We start from the raw sequence: 26,008 nt of genomic DNA, 5'->3' as shown, positions 1-26,008 counted from the left end.
ATTGGACTAGGGACACTTCAGTGGCATGGTAGAAACACAGTGCAATGGGAACTCCTCAATCATCAATTAGGGTGATGCTAGCTAAGATTCCTAATAATAGAGGATATGAATATGGAGTCTGAACCAGCCTTCTCCTAAGACTTATAGTAGCAGGATTCAGACACTAACCTAGCTGCAAAAATTTTCACCTATAATTTTTCCTGCCAACAAGATGTGCCATGGTAAATTGACACAGAATAAATGGGAGTGACTAACCAGTAAGTGGTCCAGTTTAAGACCCATGTTATGAGAGGAAACATACCTTTGACATTCAGGAGGAAGGAACACCAGAAGCCAAATGGCCTGAAGACCTATCAGAGAACCACGCAGGTCAGAAAAATATAAATAAAATGATGCCTAAGGTGTCGGTTAGACTCCATCAAACAACTGATAAAAATAGATGCAGAGACCCACAGCTAAACATTAGGGAGAGTGCAGAGAAAAATCTGTTTTCAATTAAAAAAGGAATCTAAGGGATGAAATATTGATATAACAGTGACTCTTATCTAATGCTTTCTAGAATCACACTCGGAAGACAGTGGATAATATCAGTGAGTAACAAAGATCCACTTTCCTAACTGAACTACTTTGCAAAACTCCCTTTTGCAAATAAAATTATTATGGAGTATGGTCTACGATGTGGGTTCAGTTGTAGGGATACATTTTGTAATATTAGTATCAATATAATATATTTTCTAGATGAAATTAAGTAAAAGTCCCAGTATTGCCATTATGAAGAGATTTTCTTCTTGCAAAGAACACTTATCAGGGCCTTTTTCATATCTCTGTTCCTCAGGCTGTAGATGAAGGGGTTCAGCATGGGAGTCACCGCTGTGTACATCAAGGCTATCACAGTCTCTTTCACAGTAGAATTATTAGTTGATGGACATAAGTAGACACCAATGACTGTCCCATAGAACAGTGAGACCACAGACAGGTGGGAGCCACAGGTGGAGAAGACCTTGTAGATTACATGAGTAGATGAAATTCTTAGGATAGAACAGACAATTTGTATATAGGACACAATTATCAGTAAGAATGGGATGACAATAACATGCCCTGCCAAAATAAATATCATTAGTTCATTAATAAAAATATCAGAGCAGGCCAAATTGAGCAGAGCAGATATGTCACAGAAAAAGTGGGGGATCTCATTGTCCTCACAGAATGACACTCTAGCCAGGAGTAATGTGTGCAACATGGAATGCAGCATGGTGATCACCCAGGACAGCACCACCAGACTCACACAGAGCTTGGGGCTCATGATGCTGGTGTAATGAAGGGGGAAGCAGATGGCCACATAGCGGTCATAGGCCATGATGACAAGGAGAAAGTTTTCCATGTTTGCAAAAAACATGAAAAAATATGTTTGTGTCAGACAACCGACATAGGAGATGGATGGGTCCTGGCTCTGCATGTTCTGCAGCAACTTTGGCATTGTGACAGAGGAAAAGCAGAGGTCAGAGAAGGACAAATTACTGAGAAAGAAGTACATGGGTGTGTGGAGATGTGAGTCCAATAGAATGAGGATGATGATGATGAGGTTCCCCAGGACGGTGGTGAGGTACATGGCCAGGAACAGGACATAGAACAGATGCTGATATTCTGGGGGTACGGGCAGGCCCCGGAGGATGAAAGAAGAGATGACAGTTTGGTTTTTCATTATCATTCTTATCATCCACTATCCTAAGGATAAAATATTAGGACACTTTTAAATTTAAAAAACAGTGAACACATATTATGGATATATTTCTACAAAAACAGATATGACAATGATTATAGTGACTTATCCTCAAACTCCAAATGTCTGTAATCATGATAAACATCAAGGAATTTTTCTCAACCTTTCCATTCCTCATCTTTTCCAATAGAAATTTATGCATTTTGTATTGAGAGTCAGATGTACTAATGTTACTCTCTCCTGCTACCTGTTCAACAGTTGTTTATTTGTAATTTACTATATGCTGTTTTGTATATTGATGTTATTGAAAAATCTGATAAACTTTGTTATAATTTTATATAAGTTTCAAGTAAAACATTTATACTCCAGTGCCTTAGATTATCATTTCAAACTCAGATGTGTACGTCTCTGTAATGTACAGATGTCTGCTTCACTATTTACTAACAATCTTTCCACTCCATGTGTGACAGGCATCAGGAGAGCAAAAGCTACAAGAAAAATTCATGGTTTTGCTCTCTTGTCTTCCAAAACATTTCCCATTCTCCTCCCTCTCCAGTCTCTCATTGGATTGTAAAAGAAATTCCAGTTTGCATCAGAAATTTCTAAATTTGATCCATTTATTTTTTTTCTTACCTTGAATGACTGTCACACATTATACAGAGTCTCCCCTTCATTCTCCTGCTATTTTATCCATTCCTTTCTCTGAGATTATATTCATATATTAGAGTCACATCTTGTCTTTACTGGAACACAGAAGTAATTTCAAATCATGTCAATATTCTTATGTCTCTTGACCTTTCTGTTCTCCTTCAACATGCTTCATTTACACATTTAATATTGGAGTTCCATCAACTCTTGTCTGATTTATTCTTCTCATTACCACTGTTGCTCTAAGGAAGAATAAAAAGTTCCTATCAGGGACAGAAACATTGTTTAATTGTCTCACATATGCCAGTTGTATATCCCCCTAGGGCCTCACAGTGACACTTGAATTCCTCTTTTCATCGATGCTGGGGTTAAATTTTTTCCCTTCCTCTTTTTAGAGTTGCTCATCTAGTATATTATCACTTCCTTCCATTTTCTCCCTTTTCATTTTGTTCATCCACATTCATATGTAAAGAGTATTAGTTATCACATACACAGCTAAATTTACCATCTCCACATACTAAGTAGGACACTCATCTATGTACCACAGCATTCTATATGTATTCAATGCTCTTATTGTCTTAATTTCTGCTTTAAGCTACCTTCACATCAATTGTAATCTACATGCACTAGAGGTCTTATGTGGCTTCATTCTGTTTGGTCATTTAAAATCTTTCACAATCTCTAACTAGGGTCAGTACCTGTCATGATGTATGACTTTTCTAGTGAAAATTTTTGCCTGGTGCTAAAAACTGATATATATATATTTCGTCAACCTATATGGTAGAAAATTCCCCATTTCAATGGAAAAATTGACTAATTAGCATTAAATTTTACATGCTATAATGAGCATCAGAGATTTAATGTAGTATATGTGCAGTGTTAGGACTAATTGTTTGTACTATGCTTCCATAATACTGATAACTCCAAGTCATATATGTATCCTCTAATTCACAAAATGCCATTAATTTTGGTACAGAAAACAAAGAAGATGAATAAAATTTATAAATTATAAAAAAGAAGGAATAAAATTACTTTGAAAACTTCACCTAAGTTATTCCTCAACTGAATATCCTCTTTGCGATGGTTGTTTTACAAATCAAGTGTGTTGAGCCCAATACCAATTTTGGAAATATTATAGATGGTAATAATATATTCTATGAATGTCATTAAAATTTGCAGATTTTGTGTAAAAAACTAACACTTCATAACATGAGCTTCATTTAGTCAGATGAAATTATTAGGGCAAGAGAAAAATACACTACAGAAAATTTTTTTTCATTTTTACCTTAGATAGAAGTCTATAACCTCTACTCTTCTCAGAGTCCCCAATATTCTAGACAGTTTTCAAATGTCCACCTTCTCAGTCGTTAATCTATTCAGTCAGTATTCTAAATCTCATGCATGCGCGCGCGCTCACACACACACACACACACACACACACACACACACACACACACACGACTTGTCTCAAACATGCAGTACCCCTGATTTTTCTTAAACACTAGGATTACAGGTATGTACCACCAACCCATTCCTGCTTTACCTAGAAGTGGATAGTACCTTTGTGTTGTGGAGGCATGTGTACACAGATCACAATCCAGAGAAATCATCATCAGCTGTTACCAATGATGGGCTAAGGGAGTACATATATTATTTAGATGCTAATCCAACCATTCTCAAATTAAACAGCACCTAGAAATAACAAAGGATATATTTCTAATAGTTGGTTCACCTGAATATTATTTAGAACTATGTAGAAGAACTGGTTTTCGTTATAGAGATATCCTTTTATGTGAGCACCTCTATATATTATATCTTCCTTGATGGACTGCACTTAGGAACAAACACAGATGTAACCATTAAAGCAGAGATTTGTGAACTTTTACAGATAAAATGGATCATCATCTTGGGTATGACACTGTTTAGAGTTTGCTAAGACCCTACAGTGGAAACTATAGTAAAGCATTCAGCACTAGAACAGTGAACTCCATCTCACAGTGCTATTCTTGGACTGAAATGTTATGGTATTGAGAGAACATTACATAATGAGTAATTGTAATGAAGCCATCAATACAAAAGCTGTTATGATCATGAAACATTCACAGTGTAATAAATTCTTGGAAGACAGTGGAAAAAAGAATGCTACTATACCTTGAAAACTGTCCTGCATGGCACTCAAAATTCATGTGGATTGGCAACAAGACAACAGTTTATCTTTCTGAATGTACTCAGCTCTGCTGAGGCTGAGTGATAGTTTCAGGATTAGGATCCTGCTCACCTCTATTTTATTTGCAAACACAGGAACTAGAGGCTGCTCTACTCATAACCTATCTGTTCATCCCTCCTCACATCCCTCTGTGACCATCCCTGGGCCTTAAGGACCCTGCACCCCTTAGGAGACCAGATACTGTATAACTCATTAAAGACAGTAATTATCCACTTCCTCTCTAGGACAAATTTACCTCAGAGATCTCTAGTGGTGACCAATTATAGTCATTGATCACTCCTTCCTACACTAAGGGGAAGGCAGAATTTAAAGAACAACAACAAACAAAATAAATAAACATATGTGTGATGCGGGTTTCCCCCTCTGTATTATGAATATGTCTTATTATAATTGTTTAATAAAGAAACTATTTTGGCCTATGACAGGACACAATATAAGTTGGCAGGAAAACTAAACTGAATGCAGGCAGAGTCAGGCAGATGACATATAACTACTGAAGGAGAAAGATACCAGGAAATTACTGGCAAGCCACAGCCTCATGGCGATGCACAGATTAATATCAATGTTTTAATTTAAGATGTTAGAGCTAGCTAGAAATATGCCCGAACTATTGGTGAGACACTGTTGTAATTAATATAGTTTCAATGTGATGGGAAGCCATTTACATATTCAGTCCCAAGAAAACTAAAAAAGAGGAAAGATACATACTCATTGCCTGTTCAAGTAATGAGCAGGCTTCTGCTTGACTGGAGTCTATATTATTAAGTGGAGAAGTGAAGTAGTTGACTAGAAGACCCCCCTAAGTTATCAGACATTATTTGCATTGCTAATGACTTAGTCTTTCACAAAACAAATTTATGCAAGATGCCATGGATAATTTTGAAAGTTTTGGCTGTTATCCTCACCTTTAATGGCAGTGCCATCTTCCCAGCTCATCCTACAGCAGTTTTCAGAGGGATGAAACTGTAGAAAATCACACACACTATGATAGCTTCCAAATACAGCATTCCAACTCAACATGAATGACTAAAAGCAAAAGGATTTGAATAAATATGCACAATATTCTGGGAATTCATCAGCCAGCATTCCAGTGTGCCAAGGAAAAGGGCAGGAATATGGTGTTGTTTTTTTTTTCTTTCTTTACTCTTTTTGAGTCCAGTCACTCAGCTCCCAAATAAATCACACATGGAGGCTTATTCTTAATTATGAATGCTCAGGCTTAGCTTGCCTTGTTTATGTCATCTTATCTTAACCTAAATTATTATATCTACCTTTTGCTTCAGGGCTTTTTCCTTTTCTATTCCTGTACACATTTTCTTTCCTTCTTACTTTGTGTCTGGCTGTGTAGCTGGGTGACTGGACCCAAAAGCCCTCTTCTTCCTCCCACTTTCCTAGGTCTAGCTTCCTGCTCCTCCCATATTTCTCCTTCTATTTATTCTCTCTACCTGCCAGCCCCACGTATTCTTTCTTCTGACTAACTATTGGCTGTGAAATTCTTTTTTAGACCATCATGTCTTTCTTTATTGATTTTTATTGAGCTCTACATTTTTCTCTGTTTCCCTCCCTGCCTCTCCCTTCCCCTTCAAGCCTTCTTCAAGATCCCCATGCTTCCAATTTACTCAGGAGATCTTGTCTTTTTCTATTTCCCATGTAGATTAGATCTATGTATGTCTCTCTTAGTATCCTCATTGTTGTCTAAGTTCTCTGGGATTGTGATTTGTAGGCTGGTTTTCTTTGCTTTATGCTTAAAAACCACTTATGAGTAAGTACATGTAATAATTTTCTTTCTGTGTCTGGGTTACCTCACTGAAAATGATGTTTTCTAGTTCCATCAATTTTCCTGCAAAATTTAAGATGTCTTTATTTTTTTCTGCTGTGTAGTACTCATTGTGTAAATGTACCACATTTTCCTTATCCATTCTTTGACTGAGGGCATTTAGGTTGTTGACAAACAATGCTGCTATGAACATAGTTGAGCACATGTCCTTGTGGCATGGATTGAGCATCCTTTGGATATATACCCAGAAGTGGTACTACTGGGTCCTGAGGAAGGTTGTTTCCTAGTTTTCTGAGAAATCGCCACACTGATATCCAAAGGGGCTGTACAAGCTTGCATTCCAAACAGCAATGCAGAAGTGTTCCCTTTTTCCCACAACCTCTCCAGCATAAGTTGTTATCAGTATTTTTGATCTTGGCCATTCTTACAGGTGTAAGATGGAATCTCAGAGTTGTTTTGATTTGCATTTCTCTGATGACTAAGGATGTTGAACATTTCCTTAAGTGTCTTTCGGCCATTTTAGATTCCTCTGTTAAGAGTTCTCTGTTTAGGTTTGTACTCCCTTTTTAAAAATTGGATTATTTGTTCTTTTGATGACCAATTTTTTGAGTTCTTGGTATATTTTGGAGATCAAACCTCTGTCTCATGTGGGGTTAGTGAAGATCTTTTCCAATTCTGTAGGCTCTCATTTTGTCTTGTTGAGCATGTCCTTTGCTTTACAGAAGCTTTTCAGTTTCAGGAGGTCCCATTTATTAATTGTTTCTCTCAGTGTCTGTGCTACTAAAGTTATATTTAGGAAGTGGTCTGCTGTGACAATATGTTCACGTGTACTTCCCACTTTCTCTTCTATAAGGTTCAGCGTGGATGGCTTTGTTGAGGTCTTTGATTCATCCCATAGAAAAAAACGTCGCCCCTATTCTGGAAGTAATTCTAGAAGATGATATCCCCTCTCCAAACAAAGTTTGCCCTCAGGGTTAGGGATATCATTTAGGGGTCAATTATAATTAACTGATATAGGGTTGGGGGTTGGGGGAAATTTTATAGGCTTAGGGATATCTTTGAAAAAAATGTGGGTGAAATTGGATGGGATAATAGATTAGTATGAGCTTACTCATACTAATAATAGTGAGTAATAGAGTTAATACCTATGAGTTATTAATTATAGGCAATTGCATTGGTATAGATTCTTGTATATTGATACAAAGTTAAATTATATTGAATATTATATGCATGCATGCTTCTACCTCTGCCTAAAACATTTTTGTATATTGATATATATTTACCATATTGCATTGTACATTTCTACCTCTGATAAAATACTTAAACGTTGTTTACATTTTGAAGTCATTGTCCTCATTTGTTACACAATTGTTTATTATATAATATTCTAATATGAAGTCTTTGTTTTTAATTTATATAGGTATTAAGGATTATAGATCAATATTCATTTATGTTTGTCATACATATAGTTAGACTAATCAGGTTCTTAAGATACATAGAGATTATATTCTGTGTAGATAGTTAATCTTTAACTACTTCAAAGTACTGTAGAAAATGACATTTAAATAACTTAGGTTTCTGTTGAAGTGAGACACAATTGCTCCTGGCAGCACTGATCTTTTCCAGAGAGAATGTTGAGCACCAAAGATACTCCACATGGAGCTTGTTTTCTTCTTGGCAAAAACTGGCCTTTGGGGAAAGAAATGCCCATGCCTCAACCACTGACAAGATACATAGTATCCAGAAATGAATAAGCCAGACTGTCAAATCTTGCCAAGACAGGGTAAGACAGTTTTGAAAAATTGCTTGCCTTTGAAAATAGTCTGTCAGTTATTCTAGGCCTTAGCCAAAGTTGGTTGATTCAACGTTGCAAATGAGACTTTGGGTGATTGCTCAGGGAGCCAGTTGTCTCTGTCATTTGTTGCTTGTTTTGGAAGTTGCTTGATTGTACTTCCTGCTTAGTTAAGTAATATTATTTCCCTTCTCCAATCTTTGATGGGGTTGAAGACTAGATAATTGTAGTTACTTTTCTTTCATGACTTGGCCAAGTTATTTATCTTACAAGTATTAAATTAGTTAGGATAGGATAATTATTCAATATATTTGTTCTTATTGTATATAATTTTTATTAGGCTTAGAACTCTCTTATTTAAACAAAAGGGGAAGTGCTGTAATAAGTCTTACAGCTAGTGGTTACCCGCCTACTGGGGCTTGGCCTTTAGACCATATTTGCCCATGCAGAGCCTGCGTTAGCCCCTTTCCTCCGTTTTGCAAGCTGCTCGTTTAGATTGTTGGATTGCTGGATTTGATTTCTGTCCACTGTTCAAGCAGAGAATTCTGATTTGTGAGTTTACCCCTAAATAAGTATCTATTTCTCAATTCTGGGCTATTGTGGGATTTCTTTTAAGCGTCTGTTCATCACTCATCAGCTAAGGAAATTCAAATCTAAACTACTTTGAGATCCCATATTATTCATCTCAGGATGGCTAAGATCATTAACACAAGTAACAGTTTATATTGGTTAGGATTTGGAGCAAGAGGAATACTCATCTATTGATGAAGGGTGTACAAACTTATATAGCCACTTTGAACATCAATATTTCTGTTCTTCATAAAATTTTGACTTCATCTACCTCTAGACCCAGATATACCTCTCTTACGCATATACTCAAAAGGCATTGTATCCTATCACAAGGATACTTGCTCAAGTATATCTATAGTGGCTTTATTCACAATAGCCAGAAACTGGAAACAACCTAGATATCTCTAAAATGAAGGATGGGTAAAAAATATGGTATATTTACATAATGGAGTGTCCTTAAGTATTGAATTGGCCACTTGCCTTCTTGAACCACAACACGTTTCCAGTGGAGGAATTGGGACACCAATCTATCCACATAGCGTTTGACCCAAGCTTTATGACTGTAAGCTATGTTCTGACAATGGTGGTTTAGAGCTTATGTGATTGACCAACCAAAGACTGGTCTAACTTTAGGTTTATGCCCATTATCTGCCTGGATGGCTAGGAAATGGAAGTTAAATGGCTCAGAGACCTAGGATAGAGCCAAGCAAGATCTAACCCCCAGTGAAATTATTCCGAATGGTAGTCTGCTATACTAATAGACTGGTATCTATCTCAATTGTCATCAGAGAAGCTTCCTCTGGCAGCTGATGGGAGCAATGCAGAAAGCCACACACAAATTTTAGGTGAAGCTTGGGGAACCCTGCAAATGATGGGGAGAAAGGAATATAGGAGAGAGCGGATTGAAGACATCAGAGAAATATGGCTGACAAATCCACTAAGTAGCTCTTATAGGGGTTCACAGAGATTGAACCAGCAATCATGGAGTTGGCATGGGTCTGCTTGAGGGACTCTGCATACATGCTGTGGTTGATTAGCTTAGGGGTCTTATGGGATTCATAACCGTGGTAGTAGTACGTTTCTGACTCTTTCTTTCTCCTAATGAGTTGTGTCTCAGCCTTGATATGAGGGTTTGTGCCTAATCTTATTGCATCTTTTTATGCTGTGTTCCCAGGAGGCCTGGTCTTCTCTGAAAGGAAATAAAGAAGTGGATATTTGAGAGTGGAGGGGTGTGAAAGGGGCTTGGATGAGTGCAGGGAGGGGGAGCTGTGGTTTGGATGTACTGTATGAGAGACAAAAAAAATAAACAAAAAAGATTACTGAGCATCAATATAGTTTCATGATGTATCATTTTTTCATATTTAAAAAGTATACTGTAGTCAACACAGACATTTTTATAAAGTCAGAAAACATTGGGGTAACAAGAATGTATGAAAGGGAAGATTAAATAAATCAGTGGCTCTTACCTAATGATTCTAGAATCATACATGAAAGACAGATGATGTCATCACTGAGTCACAAAAGCTCCATTCCCTAACTGAACTACTTTGAAAAACTCATACTTACAGTTGAAATACTATGTAGTATGTTAGTGAATGTGTGTCTCCTTTCAGAGGTATATTTTATAATAGTAATATCAATATATTTGCTAGATAAATTTAATTAAAATTCTTAGTGTTACCATTACAAGGAGATTTTCTTCTTGCAAAGGACTCTTAACAGGGCCTCTTTCATGTCTCTGTTCCTCAGGCTGTAGATGAAGGGATTCAGCATGGGAGTCACCACTGTGTACATCATGGCCATGGCTGTCTCGTTTATAGTGGAGGTATTAGCTGATGGACAGAAGTAGACACCAATAGCTGGTCCATAAAACAGTGAAACCACAGACAGGTGGGAGCCACAGGTGGAGAAGACCTTGTGGATAACTCGAGTAGATGAAACTCTCAGGATGGAGCAGACAATTTGTACATAGGACACAATGATGAGCAAGAATGGAATGACACTAAAAAGCCCTCCAATGACAAATATTATTAATTCGTTAATATAAATATCAGAGCAGGCTAACTTGAGCAGAGCAGTTATGTCACAGAAAAATTGGGAGATCACATTGTTTTTGCAGAATGACAATCTAGATAGCAGTAGGGTATGCAACATGGAATACATCATTGTAAGTATCCAGCAGAACACAATCAGAAACACACAGAGTTTGGGGCTCATGATGCTGGTGTAATGGAGAGGGAAGCAGATGGCCACATAGCGGTCATAGGCCATGAGCACAAGAAGGAAACTCTCCATGTCTCCAAAAACCAGGAAAAAGTACATTTGTGTCAGACAACCCACATAGGTGATGGATGGTTCCTGCTTCTGCATGTTCTGCAGCAATTTGGGCATTGTGACAGAGGAGAAACAGAGGTCAGAGAAGGACAAGTTGCTGAGAAACAAGTACATAGGTATGTGGAGATGGGAGTCCAGTAGAATGAGGATGATGATGAGGAGGTTCCCCAGGACAGTGGTGAGGTACATGGCCAGGAACAGGGCATAGAACAGGTGCTGGTGCTCTGGGGGGATGGGCAGGCCCAGGAGGAAGAACTGTGAGATGACAGATTGGTTGCTCATCATTTTTCGATTCCAGTATCTTAATGAGAATGTTTCAGGGTTCCTTAAAATTCAAAATAAAATTGAACATATATGTAGGGTGCATATTATCTAACAATGAATCTGTTATAGTAGTAGTTATAATCTAAAATTCCAAATGTCTGTAATTGTTACAAGTAGTAATAATTTTTATCAACCTCTCTCTAACAGGTTTCTATTCCTTTCCTTTCCTAGACACTTCTATGAATTTCTATTGAAATATGAAATGAACTAATGCTTCTCTCTTCTGCTGTCTGTACATCCTGGGTATCTTTGGTTCTTTGGACTTTTCTCTGTGTTATGTTGTATGTTGATGTTCTAGAAGAATTTGGGTGAGCTTTATCATCATAACTTTACATAAATTCCAGGATAATCTTATATACTCTAATGCTTTTAATTACCATTTCAAACTCAGGCATGCATTCCTCTGTAGCATTCAGATTTCTGCTCCACTGATAGTTAATCATCTTCATCCCATTGTGCTTATGACAGTCATCAGGAGCTCAAAAGCCACAAGTAAAATTTACATTTTCATTTTGTTGTCCTACAAAGAATTTCTCATATTCCTACCTCTCTTATATCCTATAGCACTGTGAAAGAAATTCATGTTTCGTCAGAAATCTATAAATTTTTATCCATTTTTCCTTACCTCAAACTGCTGTCATACATTATACATTTTCTTCCCTCATCCTATTTCATCTGTCTTTTTATGTGATATCATGTCCATATATCAGGATCATCTTTCATCTTAACCGGAATGCAGAAGCAGACTCAGTTCATATTTATGTTTTCATGTCTCTTTATGCTTCACTTCTCCTTCCACCTGCTTTATTTACACTGCGTCGTTCTAACAGAGGCATTCCAACGTCTCTCACCTGATTTATTCTTCAGATTACCCCTACGACTGTGAGGATAAGGACAAATCTCCTGTCAGGCACACTAACCCTGTTTCATTATCTCATGTGTACCAAAGATATATCCCTACATGGTCTCAAATTTACACTTGATTTCTTTCTTTATCAATGCTGTGGGTAAAACTCTTCACTTCCCAATTTTAGAGTTTCTCTTTTACATGCCTATTACTTCCTCTCCCTATCCTTCCTCTTCATCTGGTTCATCCTCATTCATATGTAAGAGATATTCCTTACCATATATATAGCTAAAGCTTCCCTCTCTCCCCATACTAAATAAGACCTTGACCCAAGTTTCATAGCATGCTATACATAACCCCTGCATGTAATATTTTGATGACTACTTTAATCTATGTTCACATCGATTGTAAACTATATGTAGGAAATATTCATGATTTCATTTCATTCTGTTGTTTACAACCATTCCTAATCTCAAACTATGACAAGTACCTGTCCTGATGCATGAATTTGGGCAGTGAACATTTGTCACCTGGTGCTCAAACTGATACAAATTTCTTTAACTTCAAAGGTAGAGAAATCCCATTTAAACTGAAAGACTTGACAGTTATCTCTAAATTTTAAATTCTACAATGAGTGTCAGAAATCTAAAGTTGTATTTCTACAGTATTAGGGTTAGTCATTTGTATCACTCAGTAATACTGATAACTCCCAATCATATCCAAATGCTTTAGTCTTCAAAAGGTTATTGATATTGGTACAACAGAAAGATATATTAAAATTTTTATGAACTATATAAAAGAAGTACAAAATTAGTTTGGAATCTTTATTTGAGTTTTTCCTCAGATTCCTGTACTGTAATTGATGGTTATTTTCTGTATCAAGTAAGTTAATCCCAACGTCAATCTTTGAAAAATATTAGTTGCTATAAAGACACCCTATAAATGTCATTTAATCTATAGATTTTGAGTAAAGTAACTAACACCTCATAAGATGATGACCTTCATGCAATCAGAAGGAATTATAAGAAAATGATAGTTCATTGTAGAAAAAAATTCACATTCTGCCTGGATACAAGTCTGTATCTTCCACTATTCTCAGAGACTCCAATGTTCTAATCAGTTCTTCAAATTTTGGCCTTAAAAGCCTCTAACACTAGACAGCCTGTGTACTAAATCACATGGATAGGCATGAACAAACAAACAAACACACACACACACAAGTGTTAATGTGTGATACTTGACAACCCTTGCTAAGGATCTATCACGTCTCAGAGTTCACAAAATTGAAGCGTCAAGAGATCTAATCAACTTTCACTTAAACAGAATAACTGATTGTATCTTCACAGACTGACAGTTTTCAATACAGTTGAATTCAGAGTTTGAACACTTAGACATTGTAAATTAGCATTACATAGAGGGAACCTTGTAGGAAAAATACCACGCATCATTTAAAAAGATGTTCTCCATATCTACTAAAACTAGCCTCAAACATGCAATATTTCTGAATTTGTTTCCTAGAAATGGCATTATAGGCATGTGTCGCCATACACAGCTTCTCCTCCTGTAAATGAACAGTGCCTTTGTGTTGGGTGGGGATGTGTGCAAAAATCAGAAGACAGAGAAACCACCATCAACTATTATGACTGATTGCCAATGGACTTTATATCTTCTTTAGATATGAAACCCACAGTTCTCCAATCAAGCAACACATAAAAATCCCAAGGGATATGTTTCTAATACTTGGAACACAGCATATCATTTAGGATTCTGTAGCAGCACATATTCTTGTTGAATAGCTTTCATTATATATTTTACATAAACACCCAGATAATATTAAAGTAATCCTTGATGGACTGACCTTAGGAGCAATCTCAGATGTTACCACTAAAACAGATCTGTGATCATGTGCAGATAAAATTGATCATCATCTTGGGAAGGATATTCTTCAGAGTTTTCTAAGACCTGATAGGGAAAGTATAGTAAGCAAACCTTCAGCATTACACCAGTTAACTCCATATCACAGAGCTGTGCCTGTGTTGAAGTGGTGTGATTGTGAGAGAAAATTACATATTGAGGAGTAGTGATAAACCCATCAGTATAAGGGTGGTTATGTGTCGACCATGAAACAAATATTTGTACGGTGTGGTGATGTCTTGGGAGACAGAGAAAGAAGAATGTTATCATACCTGAAAAACTGTCCTGCACCACACTGGAAATTCATATGGACTGATAGCAAGACAACAGCTTATTTTGCTGTTGTTATGCAACTCTACTGAGGCAGAGTCAAAGTTTCTGTTTGACCACACTGCTCACCTTTATGTTGTTTGCAGTCACAGGTAATAATAGCCCTGTCCTCATCACATAATACCTACAGCATTCCTAGTCACATCCCTCTGCTGCCATCTCTGGGCCATAGGGGCTATGCATCCCATAGGAGTCCAGATCCTGGATAGCTCATTAAAAACATACTTATAATTCAGGACCTTTCTAAGACCAATTTGCATCCAATATCTCTAGTGGAGACAAATTATCATCACCAATTACTCTTTCCTACACTTAGGGAAGGTAGAATTTAAACAACAACAACAACAACAACAACAACAAACAAATCCAATAAACAAATAGCAGAAACCAAAAAGACAAATAAAAATCATGGAAAGATGCATATTTATTGCTTGTTAAGATAATAAACAGGGTTTCTTCTTGACTGGATCCTACTTTCTTTGGGAAAAAGTAAAGAAGTGTGACTGAATAACCACCCAAAATTGTCAGGCCTTATTCTGATTGTGAATGATTTAAAGTGCATAACCCAGCAAAACTTTACAGACAAACCCATCAGAACTTTCTATATTTTTGTATTTGAACATAGCCTTGATTACCTGATCTGGCTTTTCAGCCCATTCAACAGTTTTTTTTAAAATTTTTCTTTTTTGTTTCCCTATTTTCTTTTTATTATATTTTTTATTATTTTATTACTTTAAAAAGTACCAATCCAAATTCCCACTCTCTCCCTTCCTCCCACTTCCTCCACACACCCTCTCACCCTTCCCTGTCCAATCCTAAGAGAGGGCAAGGCACCCTGCCCCGTGGAAAGTCCAAGACCCTCCTTACTACATCTAGGCTGAGCAAGGTATACATCCAAAGATAAAAGGATCCCAAAAAGCCAGTACATGCAGTAGAGACAAATCCCAGTGCCACTGTCAGTGGCCCCTCAGTCTGCCCCAACTCTCAATCACATTAGGAGGGACTAGTTTGATCCCATGCTCATTCACTCCAGTTTAGTTGGAGTTGGTGAAGTCCCATTTGCTCAGACAAACTGTCTCAGTGGGTGAACCCCTCATGGTCTTATGTTCCCTTGCTCATATGTTCCCACTCTCTCACCTCCTCCCATTCCCTCCACATACCCATCCACCATACCCCCATCCAATCTTCAGAGAGGGTGAGGCATATTGCTTTGTGGAAGGTCCAAGGCCCTCCCTACTATATCTAGCTCGTCCAAGGTATACATCCAAAGATAATAGGTTCCCAAAAAGCCAGTACATGCAGTAGTGATAAATCCTGGTGCCACTGCCAGTGGCCCCTCAGTCTGCCTCAGCCATGCAACTGTCAACCACATACAGAAGGACAACTTTCATCCTATGCTTGTTCTTTCCCAATCCAGCTATAGTTGTTGAGCTCCCATTAGCTCAGGTCGACTGTCTCAGTGGATGAGCCCATCATGGTCTTGACCTCTTTGCTCATATTCTCATTCCTCCCACTCTTCAGCTGGTCTTTGGGAGCTCAGTCCAGTGCTTTAATGCAGGTCTCTGTCTCTGTTTCCATCAGTTGCTGGATGAAGGTTTTATGGTGATATTTCAGATAATCATCAGTCTGACTACAAGGAAAAATCATGATCAGACCCCCTCTTCTCTATTTCTTAGGGTCTTAGCTGGAGTCAGCCTTGCAGATTCCTGGGAATTTCTCGAGAGCCAGGTTTCTGCTAACCCTATAATGGTTCCCTCAGTCAAGATATGCCTTTCCTTGCTCTAATCTCTGTCCTTCCTCCATCTCAACTATCCCATTCTCTCAAGTTCTCCTCAACCATTCCCTTCTCCTCCTCTTCCCCTTCCAGCCTCCCTTCTCCCTTTAGCCCCCATGCTCCCAATTTTTGTCAGGCGATCTTGTCTCCAATTTCCAAGGGATCTATATATATTTTTCTTAGGGTTCATCTTATTACTTAGCTTCTCCAGGATTATGAACTATAGGCTCAATGTTCTCTGTATAGCGAGTTTCCACTTATTATACATACCATGGCTTATGCTGGAAAGGATGTGGGAATGCAAACGTATATAACCACTTTGGAAATCAGTATAATGGTTTCTCAGAAAATTGGGAATCAACTTACCTCAGGATCCAGCAATACCACTCTTGGGCATACCCAAAAGATGCTCAATCATACTACAAAGGCATTTGTTCATCTACGTTCATAGCAGCATTATTTGTAATAGCCAGAACCCGGAAACAACCTAGATGCCCCTCAGCTGAAGAATAAATAAAGAAAATGTGGCATGTTTATACATTAGAATACTATTCAGTGCTAAAAGACAATGACATCTTGAATTTTCCATGTAAATGGATGGAATTAGAAATCACTATCTTGACTGACATATCCCAGACCCCAAAAGGTGAATATGATAAAAAAAATATTAAGAATTTTTTAATACAATGCCTAAACTGGCCTTTCCCTGTAATCCAGATTGATGATTACCTTAGTTTTCAGCATAGAACCTTCAACCAGCAACTAGATCTACAGCAAAGCACTGGGCCAAACTACCTGAGACCAGTCCAGAGAGGGAGGAGCAATAATAGAGCAAAGGGGTCAAGACCATGATGGTGATTACCACAGAAACAAATGATCTGAGCTAGTGAGAGCTCACTGATCCTGGACTGATAGTGGGAGAACCTGAACAGGACCAAATTAGGCCCTCTGAATGTGGGGGTCAGTTGTGAGGCTTGGGCAGTCTGTGGGGCCACTGGCTGTGGGACCAGGATTTACCCCTAATACTTGAATTGGCATCTAGGAGCACATTCTTTTTGGAAGGATACCTTGCTCATCCTAAATATAGGGGTAGGGCCTTTGTCATGCCTCGAAGTTAAGTGTCAGACTCTGTTGACTCCTCATAGGAAGTCTTACCCGTTCTGAGCAGTGGCTGAAGGAGTGGGGTAGGGGGAAGATGAGGAAAGTGGGAGGAGGGGAGAGTAGGAATGATTCCTAGTTGTCTCGTGGCTAGGATTTGGTGCTTTCATCCAACAGTTTTTAAACAGAGTAAGACTGTAGAAAATCACACACGCTGCAAAGGCTTCCAAGGGCTGCATATTAGTTCAACATGACTGAGTACCTCCAAAAACCTTCCTGCAGATATGCAATCTGGAAAATTTAAGCTTTGTCAGTCAACTCTCTATGTGTGCCAGTATATGAAATCAGGAATATGGCATGTATATGATATGTTCGATGTTTCTTTAAGCGAATTTCAAAGCAGCCCATGCTCCTATGCTTGCTCACCAGTTTATCTTCTTACCTTTCTATGAAAGGCTTTATTGTATCTATGACTACCACCATTACTTCAACCCCTCTCCATGTATGTTAGATCACTTCCTAAGGCCATGTTCTATGAGTTTAGCATTGACCACAAGCCACAGATGGCATTTATAATTCCTTCATTCAGTTAATCTTGACCTTGATAATCATTGTTTGGATAAAATTCTGATAATAATAATGAAACACAATTTTTCTGCTCCAGGATATCTTGATCCTTATTGGTCTAACCTTTACTGGGCTCTTAGAGATGATTAACTTTTTTCTTTTTCTCAATTTAAAGGATTTATTCATTTCTTTTTAAGAATCTCCATCATTTTCATAAAGTTGATTTAAGGTATTTTACTTGTGCTTCATCTCTGTTGAAATTTTAAGGGCTTGCTGTAGTGTGATAGTTTTTCTCCAGTGGTGACGTATTACCCTGGTTGTTGTTGATGGTATTCTTACACTTGCGTCCAGGTATTTGTATTTTGGGTGTGAATATTGGTCTAGGTGCCAATTTCTGAATTTGTCTTTGTTGAATGTGTGTTTTGTTCCTTGATTTCTGTTTACTTTCTGGTTTTCTGGTCTGTGTAGCTTGGAGTTTTGACATCAGGTGTAGTCTGTGGGTCTGCAAGAAGTCTTCATGCAAGTTCGGGCCTGGACTTCTGATATCTATTGTGGTCTTTGATGGAGCAGGGTGTCTCCATCAGATTTGGGTCTTGCTCACCATGATAAGGAGGGGGAAAGAGGATCAGCGATAGTGTTGGGGAAACACTAAGAGAGTGGGGAATAGCTGTAGATGGGCAGCCTAATTGGAATTCTGGTAGCCAGTCTGGTCTCTGATCTTCAGTGAATCTCTGCCTGAGTTAATTTACTTGTTCTTCTGACTGGTGTGTTCTGCACCTGAGCAAGGGATGTACACCTTTATTGAGGATGGGGACATAACAGTGGGGGAAGACAGTAAAAAGAGAAGGGATGGTAGCAGATAGGGTCTTTGGGAGTTCAGCTGAGGTGGTGGGAGTCTTCTACTGGCATCTGGGAAGCCTACTTGTTATTCTGACTGGTGTGTCCTGAACCCATACAGGGGATGTCTGTCCATCTATTTCTTTTAAACTTTTTTTCCACATGTGGAGGACAATGAATCAATTTTCATATTGTCTATTGTCTATCTTTTCTCTGATAATTTTGTTAAACCATGACAAAAGGCTTCCAGAGTTTACCCATTACAAAGTTGTTGTTATTTTAACTAGATGAGAATGCCAATAATAAAATTTCTTAAAACAATAGTCATTAAAACTGGCACAATTTAAAATTCTATGATGTATCATGCACTTTGGTAAATATATATGTACAGAGAAGTTGTTGTGTATCTCACTGGGTGGGAGATGATATAATTCAAGAAGTTGTGTATCTCACTGGGTGGAAGATGATATCATAATTCAAGAAACAAGATAAAGGACAAAGAAAAAACTCTGTGGCAACAGAGTTCAAAGTGTGCATGCTCTTGTTGAACTTTATTCAGAGGATCAAGTGGAGATGTTTACCAGGTTGTGAGGAGCCCTAGGGTAAGATAGGTTTCTCCAGGATGGATGTCAGAGGAAGTCAGCAGAGTACAAAGGAGTGGGTTTGTATGTCTTCCCCTACCAAGTACAATGGAGGGTACATATGGACCAAGGTTATTCCATGCCATAGTGAGGCAAGGAATGTGAAAAATAAATAATACAAAAAATAAAGTAAAATTCTTCTAAATTAAAGAAAGATACGAAATAGTGGAATTGGCCAGGCAGTGGGGACACACGCCTTTTAACCCCAGTACTCAGGAGGCAGAGACAGGCAGATCTCTGTGTATTAAAGGCCAACCTGATTTACAAAGTGAGTTCCAGGACACGCAGGGCTAAATATTGAAACATTTTCTTGAATAGAGCCAGAGAAAAGAGTATCTGTCTATGATCTCATATACTCACAACCATTGTCCTTCCGTGTGAGATGGGAAGTCATTGAAATTCACATTATTCAGTCTGTGAGCAGAATCTTCTTTCTTTACTTCAGAGCATCATGAGATTAATACAAAACCATCTAAAATTAACAGAAGTTTATAGTAAACTAGGAAATATACATGAGGTTTTACATGCTTCTATTTTTCTTTCTTCTTTCCTTCATCTTAGAGAAGTAAATTGAACGGTTCCTGGTTTTTAGTCAATTTCAAATTAAGATAAAATTATACAAATGACAATTATACAAAGCAATTTCCCTAAACTTGTTTAGGTACAAGACTAACCAAGAAAAATCAATATATGAAAAAATATGTTAAAATCAATGTGGGAGAACCTGTAGGGAAAGGAAACTGGATGGTGGAGAGAATTCACCATTATTGAGTGCCATGAATTCATTACTTAAACTACTTTTACTGATACATCAGTGAACATGGAGATCAGGGAAAAATGATGAAATGTTGCAGCAACTTAAGAATGTAAAGAATAAAGGTCATATTAGATAATACTTCTTCCAAACCTATTTCTGGGTTTATTTATGGAAGGTAAGAAGGAAGATATAGACAGATATAAAAGACAATCCTATTTTAACTACTCAAGTAAAATACCTCTCTTTTGTGTATTTTTTTTTGAGACAGTGTTTCTCTGTAGCTTTGGAGCCTGTCCTGAAACTAGCACTTGTAGACCAGGCTGGCCTAGAACTCACAGAGATATACCTGCCTCTGCCTACCATGTGTTGGGATTAAAGGCATGTGCCACCACCACATGGCTCTCTTTTGCGTATTAAACAGTTACGTAGCATGCACTTTCATGTAGTTCCCATGATGAAAGATGAGATCTGACATAAAATATTAACATCATTACATTTATTTTATAAAATTAAGTAGAAATGCCAAATGCTGTCATTATAGAGAGATTTTCTTTCTAGAGATAACTCTTCTTAGGGCCCCCTTTATGTCTCTGTTCTTCAGGCTGTAGATGAAGGGGTTTAGCATGGGAGTCACCACTGTGTACATCATGGCCATGAGAGTTTCCTTCACAGTAGAATTATTAGCTGATGGACATAAGTAGAGACCAATAATTGTCCCATAGAATAGTGACACCACAGACAGGTGGGAGCCACAGGTGGAGAAGACCTTGTGGATGCCCTGGGTAGAAGACATCTTAAAAATGGAGGATACAATTCTTGCATAGGACATCACAATGAGTAAGAATGGTATAATAACAGTGAGTCCACTACTGATAAATATCATCAATTCATTTTCATAAATATTTGAGCAGGCCAGCTTTAGGAAAGCAGAAAGGTCACAGAAAAACTGGAGAATCACACTGTTTTCACAAAAAGACAATCTAGCCACAAGCAGGGTGTGAATCATGGCTAAGAATATTGTCAGCGTCCACAGTGGCAGCAATAGACAAGCACAGAATTTGGGGCTCATGATGCTGGTGTAATGAAGAGGGAAGCAGATGGCCACATAGCGGTCATAGGCCATGACCACAAGAAGGAAGCTCTCCATGTCTCCAAAAACTATTAAAAAGTACATTTGTGTCAGACAATCTGCATAGGGGATGGATGGGTCCTGGGTCAGCATGTTCTGCAGCAATTTGGGCATTGTGACAGAAGAGAAGCAGAGGTCAGAGAAGGACAAGTTGCTGAGAAACAAGTACATGGGTGTGTGCAGATGGGAATCCAGTAGAATGAGGATGATGATGATGAAGTTCCCCATGACAGTAGTGAGGTACATGGCCAGGAACAGGACAAAGAACAGGTGCTGGTGTTCTGGGGGGATGGGCAGGCCCAGCAGGAGGAAATGGGATATGCCAGTGTGGTTGTTTTCAGTCATGATCTACTTCCAATGACTTCAAGAAAATTACCAGTTTCTTAAACTGCTAGTAGTTGAGCCTGTATAAGATCATAAATCAATTCCATTGTTTCATCTCATTTAGAAAGACTTTTTCTTTATCCTTTATATTCTTTAATTTTTTATTCTTTGTTTCACTATGGCATGGAACTTCCTTAATCCCTTAACTTGTTTAGTTGTCCTTGATAGATGATGACATTCTAACCCTGTTCTTTTTACTCTGCAGACACTCCCCAACACATTTCTGTATCCTAGTGCAAAAAGACACGTTTCTGTGACACACATAGTATATGCCATACTCTACAGTAATGAATCTTACCCTATTCAAAATAAATAAAATCTCTACATCCAAATATGTTTAGTCATTTTATCCATGAATGACTTTTTTAAATGTTACTTTAGCATGTTGTACTATCCTAGCTTTGCCTAATCAGTCCTAATTACTTCTAATATGCAAAATTTATTGGTATATCTCTTTTCTGCCTGTCTGATTATTCTAAACAACTGTAGTTCACTCCATTCTTTAGTTTCCTTTTCTGTGACTTTTCTTGAAGGATTTTTTTTTGTACACCCAATCCTCACAATTCTGTATGAGCTCTAAAAAAATATATTTTAATGTGTTAGAAAACCAATTAAAAGTCAGATGCAGCTGCCCCTCTAACCTACAGAAGTCTCTGACTCATTGCTGACTAGTCATTATCTATGATTTTTTAATCACTGCCATCAAAGGCTCAATGCATCCTAAGAAAAATGTATTCCTTTCTTTCCCAATATCTCCTGTTTTTCACATCTCTTGTTTCTCATAATAAAAGGAATTCAAGACCCAGAATATTAGTTTTATTGCATTTTTTCCTTTTCCTTACCTTGACCTCTCATCTAGGATGACATATAGTTTCTCATCTTAATCCTCAATCCTGTTCTTATTCAGGCATCTAAAACCATCCAATAATGGTATTAGAAAAGGATACTATCATTTTTTTTCCTGAAATACTGAGGTCAGAATTCAATTCCAACCCAAGTCACATGTCTCAATACTATTTTCTTGAATATGTTTAACAAACACTGCCATTCTGTTGTGATATTACATTCCTTGTTTTCCTGATTCATTCTTCAGATGACCATCTTGTTCTTAAGGACAAAATTCCTATCACATGCGCAAATGATGTTTATCTATCTGACTTGTACGAATGTTTACAGTATGGTCTCAAAGTGTGCCTGCATTCTTTCCTTCAGCAATACTGTACTCAGAGTGAAGTTTGTGCCTCCATCATTTCTGATTTAATATTCTTTTAAGAATATAATTAATATTCTTGTTACATGATCTCCTCAACAGCATGGTCTGTTCTACTTATATTTCCAAAATATGAAATTCCATGTGCTAAATTAAATTTTTTCTTATGTCCGTACACACAATAAAACCTCCTATCATGTTCCATCAGCATCTTGTACTCATCTCAAACTACTAATCACTCTGATCACTGGCTCACAGCTATTGTTGACATAGTCTACGCTTCATGCAGGAAAGGCTGTGCTTGCCCTCATCCTGCAGCAAGGCCAGCTATGCCTAGATATGACCCAATGTCCATGAAGATTTCCTGACTGTGCTGTAGCCTAAGAAAAGCCCTCTTTCAAATTTAAGGCAGAAATGCATATTGAACTCAAATAATTTCTCTTTCTCAGTTTCCCCAGAATGTTAAACTCATTAAATTTGATAATTTAGAATGAGAACTTGATACTTTGTGATTAGTTTTATATATGCAATGGTGTATTTATGGAAAGTACTAGGGGTTAAAATGCAGTTTTCTTTTCAATAATTCTAATGACTCAAAATCTTTATGCTTCAATTCATATGATTCCACTGATGGTGATGCAGAAAAAGAAATACCATGAACATTTTATACAGTAGTCGGCATTTTTATCCTCCACTTGATTTCATCTCCAGATATTCATACCTAACCTTATAGTTAATTATTATAGTAACTGTTAAGGTCCTGATAGAAATTATGGTCAAATTATAATACTGGAAATTTCTATAAAAGGTTACATTGTTATTAACATTTAGATCAGTTATTAGCGTTAAATCAAATAAAGCAACTCTAATCCTTTATAATGTGACTAAATTCATATGAGCAACTGGAAGAAGAAAAAGAAAAACTGGTCTTCTTAGAAACTGTAGACACACTGCCTTGAATTTGAGACTGTAACTCCACTCTTTCCAGGGAGCCCATTCTGCACCTTTTGGACTTAGAAATTCTTAATTGTGTGGGCTGTATCTTTAAAACAGTTCCATGTCTTGTTATGTTTTCTTCTAGTTAGCTCTGTCTAATGAACCCTAGTCTATATCAAAGCTATCAAAATAGTAAAGGAGAAGCACAAAGTTATGTGGGGACAGGGTCTGGGCATTTGGCTCAGTGGTCCTGTAGCTCTCTAGTATGCCCAAGTCCCTGAATTCCACCTCTAACTGAAAATAACAGAAGAAAATGAATGACAGAAGGTGTGAAATGCTTCCCTGACACTATCTGACTGAGTCCAGATGCTCGTATCTCCATCCTGTTAATGGTTACCAGGGGAGCTGCACTAAAGTTTAAAATTCTGAGGTTATGTTTAGTAACAAAGGAAAGAGAAATACAGGAGAAATTATGCAACATTTTCAAAGAATTATTTGTATTCAGTGAATGAGTGGGGACCATGTCTTATGGAGACTTACATGAAGAGATTGCAAAGCAGAGGTCACCTGTGAAGCTTGCTGCTGCTGACCTAATGGACTTTACTTCTTCAGTTTTTAAACTCACAATTCTTTAGTGAATGAGAATCTCCCATGGACATGATTCTAGCAGTTAGTATACATGCAACTCACATGGGATTCTCTGAAAACAATGACACTTGTTTTGAAGCTGATATTCAACTTTATAAATGGATACTCAGGTGATGTCAATACTCTGGTTGATGGGTTGTGATAAGGAGCAAGTACATGCATTACTTGAAGTTATAGATTTCTGAGCTCTTTTTGATAGATCTGTTCCATATTTGCTAATGTTACACAGTTAAAGATGTTTTAAAAGAATAATTAACAACTCCAGTATTACCCCTACCCAGTTATTAAGTTAAAATGGAAAAAATGCCCTATGAGTAATTTAAATCTGAACATCAACAAAATTATTATCATTGTAACTGAACAACAAAGTTTTTCTACAGAACGACGAAGTATTGCACAATATGGAAATGCAAAGAATTTTAACATACCTGAAAATTGCTAGTCATACTTTGATAAACTAGAAATGTAAGATCCATAGGTTGGAGGACAGTATGGGAAGCCCTTGGTCCCCTTTATTTATTATAAGCACAGGAAAGAACAGCCTCTGTAAATAATACCTTCTTATATGTCCCCTTCTAGCCATCTCTGGACCCAGGGACTCTGTATCCCAAAGGAGTTCAGCTCCTGCATTACTCATTAGAGATAACATTAATAGTTCAGGATCTATCTAGGACCAATTTTCTCAGTTGATAATAGCCACTGATGGATCCTGAATAGACTCTGGGGAATTTGGAAAAGACAATAACATCAATTTATACCTACTATTTGCCTGTTTATTTATTTTTATTTTTATTTTTTTGGTTTTTCGAGACAGGGTTTCTCCGTAGCTTTTTGGTTCCTGTCCTGGAACTAGCTCTTGTAGACCAGGCTGGCCTCAAACTCACAGAGATCCGCCTGCCTCTGCCTCCCGAGTGCTGGGATTAAAGGCGTGCGCCACCAACGCCCGGCTTTTGCCTGTTTATGGAATGGACAAGATTTATGTGTAACTCCAGTTAAGATTAAACATCCTTAATATTCCAATGATAGTGATATAGGAAAAGAAATACCTTTATAATTTGAGTAACTTCATATGAGAAATTGGTAGAAGAAAAAGAAAAACTAGTCTCCTTAGAAACTGTATCCACACTGTTTTGAATTTGGGACTGTATCTCCACTGTTCCCAGGGACAGTGATCTATATATATATGACTTATCCAATTTCCAATTGTGTGCACTGTATCTTCAAAACAATTCCTTGTCCTGTTTAGTTTTCTTCTAGATATCTCCGTCTAACAAACCCCAGTCTATATCAAAGCTGGCAGAGAAGTCAAGCAGATGCACAAAGTCATGTGGGGAAGGACTTGCACATTTAGCTCAGAGATACCATAGTTTTCTAGGATCCTCATATCCCCGAGTTTCACCTCCAACTGAAAAAAAAAAATAGAAGAAAATGAATGACACACAGAAATGTGGGAAAACCTTCTGGTGGTGGTCATTAGTGCAGCTGCACTAACAATTTAACACTTTGATGTCATGTTTGTTTACGAAGGAAAGAACAATAAAGAC

At 37.6% G+C, this 26,008-nt stretch overlaps 3 protein-coding genes across 3 annotated transcripts; all 3 read right to left on the bottom strand.

Moving 5' to 3' along the window:
- Window positions 1–769: 769 nt before the first annotated feature.
- LOC142831949 (olfactory receptor 1468-like) lies at window positions 770–1,717 on the bottom strand. The gene has a single exon (XM_075942372.1). The coding sequence runs from the start codon at window positions 1,715–1,717 to the stop codon at window positions 770–772; it is 948 nt and encodes a 315-aa protein (XP_075798487.1).
- An 8,700-nt stretch (window positions 1,718–10,417) lies between these two features.
- Window positions 10,418–11,353, bottom strand: LOC142831948 (olfactory receptor 1468-like). Its single transcript, XM_075942370.1, has one exon. It carries the CDS (start codon window positions 11,351–11,353, stop codon window positions 10,418–10,420), a length of 936 nt encoding a protein of 311 aa, XP_075798485.1.
- Window positions 11,354–20,692: 9,339 nt separating this feature from the next.
- LOC142831947 (olfactory receptor 1496-like) lies at window positions 20,693–21,631 on the bottom strand. The gene has a single exon (XM_075942369.1). The coding sequence runs from the start codon at window positions 21,629–21,631 to the stop codon at window positions 20,693–20,695; it is 939 nt and encodes a 312-aa protein (XP_075798484.1).
- Window positions 21,632–26,008: the final 4,377 nt, after the last annotated feature.

The sequence above is a fragment of the Microtus pennsylvanicus genome, chromosome 11, assembly GCF_037038515.1.
Source record: "Microtus pennsylvanicus isolate mMicPen1 chromosome 11, mMicPen1.hap1, whole genome shotgun sequence".
Lineage (NCBI taxonomy): Eukaryota > Metazoa > Chordata > Mammalia > Rodentia > Cricetidae > Microtus > Microtus pennsylvanicus.
This window is presented reverse-complemented; position numbering and strand designations above follow the sequence as displayed.

Coding starts and splice junctions, on each gene's coding strand:
- LOC142831949 (XM_075942372.1), bottom strand. CDS start 1,717: ATGATAAGAATGATAATGAAAAACCAAACTGTCATCTCTTCTTTCATC.
- LOC142831948 (XM_075942370.1), bottom strand. CDS start 11,353: ATGATGAGCAACCAATCTGTCATCTCACAGTTCTTCCTCCTGGGCCTG.
- LOC142831947 (XM_075942369.1), bottom strand. CDS start 21,631: ATGACTGAAAACAACCACACTGGCATATCCCATTTCCTCCTGCTGGGC.